The sequence below is a fragment of the Anolis sagrei genome, chromosome 1 (assembly GCF_037176765.1).
Source record: "Anolis sagrei isolate rAnoSag1 chromosome 1, rAnoSag1.mat, whole genome shotgun sequence".
NCBI lineage: Eukaryota > Metazoa > Chordata > Lepidosauria > Squamata > Dactyloidae > Anolis > Anolis sagrei.
The window spans coordinates 164,390,932-164,402,889 of NC_090021.1; the positions used below are offsets into that span (position 1 = coordinate 164,390,932).

The window sequence follows — 11,958 nt, forward strand, 5'->3', positions numbered from 1 at the left end:
GCCCATTGGGCCAGCGCCGTCCCGCCCTCCAACAACCGCGCCGCTCATTGGCCCGTCCGCTCGAGGCGAAGGAAAGAGGAAGACAACAACGGAGGCGCTTCCACGGAGATTGAGGGAAGTGCCCCGTCGGAGCCTGAAGGAAAACGCACGAGTTTGTGTCTTGAACCCCAAAACAGCCAGCTTTGGTCGTTTTGCTGACGGAACCTTGAAGCGGGTGATGTTTTCCTGAGGAGACTGGTAACGGCGCAAACGGAGCGGGTTTCCGGTTCCGGTGAAGCTCCCTGAAGTCCTGGCGGAGGGTCACTCACTAAGCAGCCAGGTAGGGCCTCAGGCCTTCTTCTCCTCCAAGTCTTCTCTTTTAGGGTGAAAAGGGGTGTCACGTTTTCAACATGGTGGTCGTGGAAGGAAGGGAAGAGTTGGTGGGGCTTCTCTTGAATGGGAAACTACAGGAAAGGATCTTGGAGTCCTCATGGTCAACAAGTTAAACATGAGCCAACAATGTGATGCGGCAGCAAAAAAAGCCAATAGGATTTTGGCCTGCATCAATAGGAGCATAGTGTCTAAGTCCAGGGAAGTAATTCTACCCCTCTATTCCACTTTGGTTAGACCACACCTGGAATGTTGTGTCCAATTCTGGGCACGACAATTGAAGAGAGATGTTGACAAGCTGGAATGTGTCCAGAGGAGGGCGACTAAAATAATCAAGGGTCTGGAGAACAAGCCCTATGAGGAGCGGCTTAAGGAGCTGGGCATGTTTAGCCTGAAGAAGAGAAGGCTGAGAGGAGATATGATAGCCATGTAAGGGCATTACCCTTCCAGCCCAGCCCACTTTCCCTCGGCTCTACTTAGGAATCATTATACTTACTCTGAGCCCTCGAACCCAGCATCAATTTGTTGTTCAGCCATGATGTTGTTTCTATGATGTTGCATGTTTATGATGTTTATATTGATTTGTTGTTGCTGATTGCATTTTATTGTGCTTGTTTTAATCTGTAATTCTTGGGCTTGTCCCTTTGTAAGCCATCCTGAGTCCCTTCGGGGAGATGGAGGCGGGGTATAAAAACAAAATTATTATTATTATTTCACTGACACAAAAACACGGTATATCACAGCAAATGAGATCTATAGGCTGGATTTCGTATCACAAAATCACAAGTTCGAACACTTCCCAAGCGTCTAGGACTGTGTGATGTATTTTTGAATGATGCCTGCAGATCCAAGTAAGGTGGTCATGATTTTGTCAGTGTTTATTGTTTCCAAATGCCGGCTGAGATCTTTTGGCACGGCACCCAGTGCGCCAATGACCACTGGGACCACCTGTACTGGTTTATGCCAGAGCTTTTGCAGTTCGATTTTGAGGTCCTGATAACAGCTGAGTTTTTCCTGTTGTTTTTCCTCAGTGCAACTGTCACCCAGTATGACAACATCAATAATCCAAACTTCTTTCTTTTCCACAATCGTGATGTCTAGTGTATTGTGTTCCAAAATTTTGTCAGTCTGGATTTGAAAGTCCCGCAGTATTTTGCGTGTTCATTTTCCACTACCTTTGCAGGTTTATGATACTTTACCAATTTTATTATTATTATTATTTATCATCATCATCATCTTCTCGGGCCCCTTCCACACAGTTGTATAAAATCCACATTGAACTGGATTATATGGCAGCTACATATTGCTTTCAAAGAGTATTATATGGCAACATGTCACAGGACTCATCCATACTATTTCACTGTCCGAAATGGAACAAAAATTGAGCCCACCCGCCCACATCAGTGCACTTTCAGAACTGGGTAGAAGTAATACAATAAGTAATCCACAGAGAATACGTTCCTGGCTGGATCTGAAACTATGGATATTACGATCTGGCTTCCAGTCCCAGAATATCATAGAATCACTTCACAGGACTAAGGAATTCATAGCAAGGTATCCTTTCTATAAAATTGCTAGGTCCTCTAGGGCAACAGTATGCAACTTTTAGGGGAAGAATAGCGTAGAATTGCCTGGAAAACCTAACAAATTGCATTTTCCCCTCAATGCAGATAAGTGAAACCACAGGTATCAATACCGTGGTCGCGGGGGTCTTATTTCTTTTTGTTGTACGGTAGTAGGCAGAAAAATCATAAGTTGTGCTACTATACAATCTTTTCCCTCTTTCCATAGGGTCAAATATACTATTGCCAAAACGCAAAGATGAGACCAGCCTAGGGCCCATCCATACAGTATCTATATCCCAGGAGCTCCCGGTTCAAAATGGCAGGTGGCCAAATGAAACCCCCTGAAAACACAGAAGGAATCGCTACAAAGGTCTAAAAATGCAGGAATAACCCAGTTCTGGCCAGAAAATGCAGATATTCAAATCTCTGTATGTCCCTACACTAAAAAAATACGGGATTTTTTTATGTTGGTTTGTTCCTGGGTTATACATGTTGGATCTTGATTGATTGTATCCTAAAATATGACAACAATTGGCTAGAGGGTGAAAACTTTATCCTGACAAGAGAAACTTCGCGTTCCATATGTTTAATGAAGTTTGTGACACACAAACAAAGGTTTTGCCATGTAATCAACTTTCCCCATGTTTTTATGATAAAAGGAATGAGGAACAGACATGTATAACCCAGGAACATCACAATGTTGTTCCCAGGCACAAGTACACGACCAAACCTGTCTGGACAGATGGCCATGCAATCTCTGAATGATAATAGTAATGATGAAGTTCTGTTCTTGGCTTAAAAGTATCTGTTCCTGTTTAATAGTGTAGTCCTGATTTTAAAAGTAGTAGTACTACTACACAAACTTTGTTTGTGTGCCACAAACTTCATTAAATGTGTGGAGGACTAAGTTTATCTTGCCAAAACAAAGTTTTCGCCTGCTAGTCAACTTTTCCCATCTTTTCAGAATAAAAGCAATGAGGAACAGATATATATGACCCAGGAACAAAATGTATGAACAATGCGCATATTCATATCTGCGTATTTAAAGGGGGTTTTTTTTCTAAAATAAAAGCCAACATTTCCAGTAGACATCCCGCAGTGTCTATCTTGCAAGCTTCAAAATCCCATAGTGAAGCAGCAAGTCTGGATGTCACAGGCACAAATCCTGGGACCAACAGGTCTGTGTGCAGACCTGCTTCAGGTCCTGTTTTTTTTTTTTTTTGCCCCTCGTGGAAAACCCACAATTTGATGCTGTCTGGAAGTGCTCTTAGATTACCCAGTTCAAAGAGATATTCCGGATTATCTGCCTTGATATTCTGGGTTATATGGCTGTGTGGAATGGCCCAAAGCCAGAGGGCATTCTGGTATGAACGTTAGAGGTTCAATAGGTTTGTTCTTAAGTTGAATTTGTATGTAAGTCGGGTCAAGTATTTTTTCAAGTCTAACTCCACATATACAGGACTGGCAGAATAGAATTTGTTAGTCTGCTTTATCATTATGATTTCATTTTATCCCACATTCTCTGATGTAAGGAAACATATATTATGGTAGCATTTTGAATAAATGCACATGTTGGCTATCGTCTGGCAGATTGGTGAAAATTAAGCATTTGAAATGATCTTTTGCAACAGAATTTAATCATTAAAGTGAAGAAAATTATTTGAGTCTCTTAAAATATATCTGCACAGATATTTAGAGATTTGGGCATAGTGACTTCCAGGCAACAATAGATTGCTGAGCATTTCAGCAATGTTTGGCCATAGTCAGCAACTGGATGTTAGGCAAGGTGATTGAAAATGAATCCAGACAAAATGGGCATGATATTGATTGGCTATGCATTGCTAGTGCTCTCTGTTGCTCCAGTTACTCAGGTTTTTAGTCTCTGAATGGTCTTGAGTTCCTCATTGGCAATGTTTTGCATTATTTTTATCCATAGTGTCTGACCTATGAGGTTTCTAAGTCAGAGGGAATTCAAACCTCTCAGTTCTAGTATGATGGTCTAGCAAAACTCATCACATCATTGATTATAACAAAAAGGAGAAGCATTTCACTAAATCAATCCACTGAAAAGAGCAGGCAGACCTCCTTTGTGATTTCAGTGACTTGAGTTTAGGTTGCTGTAACTTATTTTATGTGAGCTGTTCTTGATGATGGGTTAGAGGATTCAACTGATAAAGAATGCAGCAGCCATTTCATAAAGGCTTTGCTGTTTATTCATTCAGTCACTTCTGACTCTTCGTAACCTCATAGACCAGCCCACGCCAGAGCTCCCTGTCGGCTGTCACCACCCCCAGCTCCTTCAGAGTCAAGCCAGTGACTTCAAGGATACCATCCATCCATCTTGCCTTTGGTCGGCTCCTCTTCCTTTTTCCTTCCATTTTCCCCAGCATCATTGTCTTCTCTAAGCTCCCTGTCTTCTCATGATGTGGTCAAAGTACTTCATCTTTGCCTCTAATATCCTTCCCTCCAGTGAGCAGTCGGGCTTTATTTCCTGAAGTATGGACTGGTTGGATCTTCTCATTCTCAGAATTTTCCTCCAACACCACAGTTCAAAGGCATCTATTTTCCTTCACTCAGTCTTCCTTATGGTCCAGCTCTCACATCCATAGGTGACTACGGGGAATACCATTGCTTTAACTATGCGGATCTTTGTTGCCAGTGTGATGTCTCTACTCTTCAGTATTTTATCAAGATTGGTCATTGCTCTCCTCCCAAGAAGTAAATGTCTTCTGATTTCCTGACTGCAGTCTACATCTGCAATAATCTTTGCATCTAGAAATGCAAAGTTTGTCACTGCCTTCATGTTTTTTCCCTCTATTTGCCAGTTGTCAATCAGTACGGTTGTCAGAATCTTGGTGTATTTTTATGTTTAACTGCAACCCAGTTTTCGCACTTTCTTCTTTCACCATGATTAGAAGCTCCTCAGCTCCTCCTAGCTTTCGGCCATCAAAGTGGTATCATCTGCTTATCTAAGGTTGTTAATGTTTCTTCCAACAATTTTAACCCCAGCCTTGCATACGTCAAGCCCTGCACGTTGCATATCCTAAAAGCTAATGTTTTTAAAATATCTGGCTTTTGGCTTTACAATATTTGATGAATAGAATGGTCATCAATATTAGACAGTGGACTTTGTAGAGTAAGGGATGGGCAAGGTGTGATGCACAGACCTCAAGTTGCTCCACGGTATTTTGTGGCCCTCAGCCGCTGCCGCCGCCCCCCAATGCAGAGGTAAAACAAATATAAGAAAAAAAAATCTCCCAAATGCCCTGTACAGATGTGAAAGGCACTTTTATCAAATTAGGCACCTCCAAACCATATTTAGCCTCCAAAAATACCTTTTTTAGAACTAGAAGTTGACTGGAATTGACTTTTGGCAAAAAAAAAAAACGTTTGATTCTTTTTCGAAAGGGGTGGAGGCACCTTTATAATTCATTTTCCTCCCCTCCCACAGTGGCCAACTCTTGGTGTAGAACATATACAGCAAGGAACATAAGATCTGGCCTTATTCCAAATTCACACTTGCATCAGGAACACAAAACTGTCTTCTAACCTCTCTTAGGGTTCAAGAAAAAAGGTATCAGTGAATTGAAGACAATGGCTTAGTGAAACAGACATAGTGCTGAGCAGAATTCGGCATATATTTGGAGCAAACAGGTAAAACAAGCCCAATAGAACTTTTAAAAAGCTCCATAGCAGTGGCAGTTGACAACCACATATTGTGACAGTTGTATAGGTTCACAAATAATGAGCTGCCACTGTTCCTCCAACAGACACGTCATGCTTGTTCTTTGTATGTCTCAGTGATTTTCTAGCTAGTGTCATTATCAGCAGAACATGTCAAGGTGTGCGAGGACAGAGGTTAGAATACACATTTAACTTAACTTGAAATTCCTCAGGAGCTGAAAACATTTTTGCTCAATACTGATGTAGGTTATATACATATTATGATCGTTTTCTGACTTTCCCCCTTCAATCTTCCCCTCTTCAATGTGTTTGAATTAAAACATCAAAAGAGGCTAATTTAACTTTCTAGTCACCTTTTAGTTGCACAATTCTAGATCTGACATTTGCAGGCACTTTTCTGTGTTCTTATCTTGCTGCTGAGTCAAAAAAGAGCAGAATGTCTCTTAAGCCTCCTATTCTAATTTCTTTTATGTACAGATCTGGAGTATGACTAATGCAAGCCAGTACATCTTGTTCTCAAGCAATTGATGTTTCATGACTTTGCACAGCAAAGTTTTCAGGATCCAAATCCTATAAAGATTAAGTCTAAAAATAATTGTAACAAATAAAGGCTCTTTAAAGGCAACTTAATGCATTTAAAGGCAACTTAAAATAGTTCTGAAATAATAAATACTATATTGTTTCTTTACAAGAATAAATACTATTCCTTCTTGATTTGAATTACTTTTAAAGATATTTATTTATCGTGTCAGGAGCGAACCAAAACAGTTGTATTGCATTAAAAACGTTTAAAGAAAGAACCTATCCCTTCCATCCCCTGTTATCAGTCTGTTTGCTGCACTTTACATGGCCAGGAAATGATACCCAATACGTTATAGGTTGAGCATCCCTTATCTAGAATTCCAAAGTCCAAAATTTTCCAGATGGGTGGCTGAGATAGTGACGTATTTCATTTCTGATGATTCCATGGACACACATTTTGCTTTATGCCCACAATTATTTAAAAGCATTGTGTATACAGGCTATGTGTGTAAAGTATAAATGAAACATAAATTAATTTTGTGTTTATAGTTGGGACCCAACCCCAGTATCTCTCTCTCTCTCTCTCTCTCTCTCTCTCTCTCTCTCTTTTTCTCTGCATGTATATGTGTTTATGTACACACACATACATATATATATATATATATATATACACATACACACACACACATACATACATATGGCCCGGTTTACCTGTCCAAACTCATCTCTACCTATGAACCATCTAGGTGTTTAAGATTGTCTGGAGAGGCCCTGCCCTCAGTCCCGCCTTCCTCACAGATCCAGTTGGCAGGAATGAGAGACGGGCCTTCTCAGCGGTAGCCCCCCAGCTATGGAACACCCTCCCTGGGGACATTAGATTGGCCCCCTCCCTCCTGACATTTCAAAAGAGAGTTAAAACCTGGCTATTCGAGCAGGCATTTGCAGACGCAGTATAACTGATTGATTGAGGCTCATAGAATGACAAGACGATGCAACGGAAAATGATTTTAACCATGAGACGCTGAGAATTGTATTTTATGGTTTTAATTGTTAATTGTTTATTGTTCTTATATGTTTATTTTATATTTAATTGTTTTTGACTGTGTTTTATCTTGTGGGGCATTGATTACCAAATGTAAACCGCCTCAAGTCACCTTTGAGATGAGAGGGGCAGTATACAAATATAGTGTGTGTGTGTATATATATATATATATATATGTGTGTGTGTGTATGTATGTGTGTGTGTGTGCTTCCCCTCTCTTATTATGTCTTAAAAGGCCTTAGGACAAGCTATGGAACACCCTCCCTAGGGACATTAGATTGACCCCCTCCCTCCTGACATTTCAAAAGAGAGTTAAAACCTGGCTATTCAAGCAGGCATTTGCAGACGCAATATAACTGATTGATTGAGGCTCATAGAATGACAAGACGATGCAACGGAAAATGATTTTAACCATGAGACGCTGAGAATTGTATTTTATGGTTTTAATTGTTAATTTTTTATTGTTCTTATATGGTTATTTTATATTTAATTGTTTTTGACTGTGTTTTATCTTGTGGGGCATTGATTACCAAATGCAAACCGCCTCAAGTCACCTTCGAGATGAGAGGGGTGGTATAGAAATATAGTATATTTCTATAGTATATAGTGTATATATATGTGTGTGTATGTATGTGTATGTGTGTGCTTCCCCTCTCTTATTATGTCTTAAAGGGCCTTAGGACAAGCAGCACATCCAGTTGTTGCTAGTCTTCCTGAAACTATATGTATTAGAAAGATTCTGTTCAAAATAATTTTCCTAATGGTGTTTGATGCTCTGTGTGCCAAAAGGGAGAAAAGGTATTTTTATGAAGACAATATTACATGCTATATCAAAATATATCTTAGTAGTATCTCTTGTGAGCTGCTTTTTACAAATATTTTCTAGAGACATGGGACATGGACATGAGCACGGTCATGGAAAAATGGAGCTTCCAGATTACAAAATGTGGAAGATAGAAGGTACTCCCCTGGAGGTAGTCCAAGAAAGGCTGGCTCGGCGGGGACTCAAGGATCCATGGCTTCGGTAAGAGCTATTGTTAATGTAGAATCATAGAATGTAGAATCACAGAATCATAAAGTTGGAAGAGACCTCATGGACCATCCATCCAACCCCCTGCTAAGAAGCAGGAAAATTGCATTCAAAGCACCCCCAACAGATGTGTTCTCAGCCACAAGGTTTTCCTCATATGGAGGCCTTTGGTTCTAAAGATTTTTGAGCTTATTGTTCCTACCAGCCCACCCATGTGCCTAACAGTCAGAATATAGAATTGTAGTCCAAAGGACCAAACATTTTCCATTTCTGTTGTAAATAAAATCAGTTCTTTTAAAAAATATATTTTAGTAGCACAGTGTTTTGAGACACTTAGCCCCCTTTTACACTGTCCTTATATTCCAGGTTCTGATCCATGGATTATATGAGTCTCTGCTGCCAGATAATCTGGAGTAAGAAGATCCTGGGATATAGGGAAGTGTGGAAGGGGTCTTAGAAACCCACATCAGGGTTTCTATCCCCTAAAAGCAGCTGCTTGCCCTGTGTTAAGTACAAAGCACCAAACTGAGAACCTGCAGCTGGTGAGAGCATTAGTTCTGAGGATGACTTCATTGATTTGAAAGGAGAAAAAAGATTCAGAAGGTTTCTATTTTTAGATTACATGGTTACAAAAGGATCCTATTTGCCTAACTCTGCTGATTGCTGGTTTAATACTATAATAGTTCATCTCATCTGACAAAAATATTAGTTTTGGACCGAAGCTGGTCTCTCTCAGTGGAAAAAACATTGTCCCATTTAATTATTTACTAATGTGCTCTTCCATTCAGTGTTTTGTACTCTTAGATCAAGCACCTCTACATCAATTAGTACTGGCATTAGCAGGCTGGTCCCCCAATACCATGACTTATTAATGCCGATTTTTTTAACTAAATGGAACTATTACAAAATCTTTCAGGTATATGGCCTCTGAAGTTCTTTATCCAAAGAACAATACAAAGCTTTTGTAATACAGCCTCTTCAGTTCACCAACATAGGGAACTGCTTGCCACAAATACATTTGGGGGGGGGGGGGGTAATGGATCAGTAACCATTTAGAGTGATGCTCTGGAAAGCATTTTGACAGTATCCATAAAAATATTATTCACATGTTAATATTTGTCTGCTGAAAGAGCTCTCTATATATAGAAGCATAAAGTGAATCTCCCACTGCAGTACACTAATGGTCCAGTTCTTTGCACATTTCGATATAACTTTAGTTGAGTTACATGGGACTTATTCCCAGATAAAAGTTAATGCTTGTTAATATTCAGCATTTATAGTGTAGTGGAGAACTGCACATGTTCACCCTATGGCTGGATGTGGGTTCTTCCTTATGGCTAATTTTTAAGAGTTTAGACAAGGGGGTTGGGAATTTGGGCAACACTTTAAGCTAATATTTCCCCATTGGAAGCTTTGAAGGATCTGAGAGCCGCAAACTGGGTGGGGCCCATATGTCCTGGTTTCCTGAGACTTTACTGATTGCCATGTTGCTAGAGGTGTTGCAATGCCTAGTCAATGATTTTTGACAATCTGAAAGAAGATCTCATGACACTAACCATGTCAACAGCTGTTCTTTCGAAGGCTGTTTCATTCCAAAATGGTACCAGAAACATAATGATTATGATAAACAGTCCTGGAAAATTGCATGTTGCCTTGTGAATATAGTATTATAGATTGTAATTAAGAAACCACAGGCCATTGACAATCTGTACATAAAATGTGTACTGTAATGAATAATACAGAAAAAAATACTTTGTGGGAATGGTAATTGAAAGCTTTCTTTTTGCAAATTTTAATAGAGCTTATATGTATATGTTTTATTTGTATGTCTCTTTATGCAGCACTGAATTGTTGCCTATTATAAGCCGCTCTGAGTCCCCTTCAGAGTGAGAATATAGTAAATAAAGTAAATAAATATAGTAAATAAATATAATAAATCAAATTAAAATAAATAATCTATCTCAAAACAATTTTAGGCAATTCCTCTCTGTCAGGGATCTCACATTCTACCCAACATAATTTTCTCTGACCATCTTTTGATTTTTCAAGTGAGAGGCAAGGACAGGAAATAACCAGCCATGAGCTTCCTTCAAAAACTTATTCTTAAGGACACAAGCCAAATCATTCAGCTCTTTTCACTCAAAATTTTGCTTCAGAAAATACTGATAATTTTTCAGGCCAGTAAATAGCATTGTAAAATGTTCTGCATTCATCTTTTGTCTTTGTATTACTCTTATCGCAGCAATGAAGCATGGCGATACATGGGTGGCTTTGCAAAACCTGTCACTCTCATGGATGTTTTCGGCAAAGGATTCAAGTGGGGATTTGCAGCTTTCGTTGTATCCATTGCAATTGAATATGCATTTTTCCCACCAAAGAAAGATGACGGGCATCACTGAAGACATTTTTTCTTTTGCTCCTAAGTTATCTATCACTTACAGGTTCTGATTTTGCATGGCAAGATCCTATTAAAGCTGTTCATGAAGAATTCTAATGTATTGTTTCCTTTGTCCTTATGGAAGGCAGGGACTTTGAGGTGGCTGGATCAAAACTAGGGCTCCAGACTCCAGATTAATGGGCTACATTTGAAGTTGTGTCAGCAAGTTTCCTATTAGGATAATGGATCATGACCTGTTCGGACCATAACCTATGATTATGACCTGTTAGGATCATAACCCACTGGGTAGCAGAATTATGGAAGTGTTCCTTTAGTTTATTGGGTAATGGAAGATCACTGGGCACATAAATATCTTGTTACTATTCAATACTCTCAGCAAACAAAGATTCAAGTAGACTTCTTTAAAATAACGTGTTTGTTTTACTCATAACTTCATTTATTTAAATATACAGGCACATTTTTTGCCAGATTAACTTTCAAACGTTTCCGTTTGTATCTTTAATGGTCTCTTCAATAATATATTGCTCTGTACAGCTGTCTTTCATACCAGTCTACTTTCAAGGAAACTCAAGCCTTAACAGTTTTCTAACTTCCTACACTGGCTTCTGTACTCTAAACAGACTTATGACTGAAACTGACTCAAGTCTCAACTGTCATTTCTCCACTGTCATCCTCTTTAAACTGCATTCTAAACAGTCACATGATCTGCAGTCCTCCTGCTGCCTCAAGTACATAGAGCTAAGGAAACTGCAAACCAAAGAAGACATACACTTCAGGAAAGAAACAACACATTATAAACAGACAAAACATTAAATAGAGAAGGCTTGAGATGGTTGCTATCTCCAACACTTCCTCTTTCACAGCAAGACTTCATCTTATTTTTATATTTATTTATGTTTTTCCTCTCTTCCTGTCTACTTAGTGAAATTGGGGAAACCTGATACACCTTAGTTTATGGTTTTCTGTCTACTCAAGCTGCAGGGAATAATCCAGATAATATTTACTTCCACAGATTTCATGGCCAAATAGATATACATAGCTGAAAATTGGCTGAAATTTATAAATTTTCTAGAGGTCAAAGGCATTTGTCAGTGTTCAGTTCTATGCAAATTTTAGATGGGATTGGTAGGCAATTAAAGGTTCAAGTTGTGAGCAAAATGTCTCATGTTCTATTCAGCCAAGAGAAACTTCATTTTTTTCTCCCACGAAAGCAATGGATTCTGTTCTTTTTTCCCCAGCAGCCATTTTCCAAACCTTGGCATACTTAAAAATAGCCAAGAACTATTTTGAAAGAGTCTTCCTTAGTATATCAGAGTCTGAATAAAAAGTTATAACTTCCCCCTTTCTC

The 11,958-nt window shown here is 39.2% G+C and overlaps 1 protein-coding gene across 2 annotated transcripts; it reads left to right on the forward strand.

Moving 5' to 3' along the window:
• Positions 1–44: 44 nt before the first annotated feature.
• NDUFB3 (NADH:ubiquinone oxidoreductase subunit B3) lies at positions 45–10,700 on the forward strand. 2 transcript variants are annotated; one of them, XM_060783323.2, is made up of 3 exons: positions 45–319; positions 8,071–8,206; positions 10,455–10,700. In XM_060783323.2, exons 2-3 carry the CDS (start codon positions 8,073–8,075, stop codon positions 10,609–10,611), a joined length of 291 nt encoding a protein of 96 aa, XP_060639306.1. In that variant the 5' UTR covers positions 45–319; positions 8,071–8,072; the 3' UTR covers positions 10,612–10,700. The 2 variants fall into 2 exon arrangements, with proteins under 2 accessions (XP_060639306.1, XP_067326131.1); XM_067470030.1 differs by lacking the exon at positions 45–319 and adding an exon at positions 398–419 and having other exon boundaries at positions 8,069–8,206.
• The last annotated feature ends 1,258 nt before the right edge of the window (positions 10,701–11,958 follow it).

Bases quoted from the DNA above. Each gene is read 5' to 3' on its own strand.
- NDUFB3 (XM_060783323.2), top strand. From the start codon at position 8,073: ATGGGACATGGACATGAGCACGGTCATGGAAAAATGGAGCTTCCAGAT. The intron at 8,207-10,454 runs GTAAGAGCTATT...CTCTTATCGCAG, and splicing joins CTCAAGGATCCATGGCTTCG to CAATGAAGCATGGCGATACA.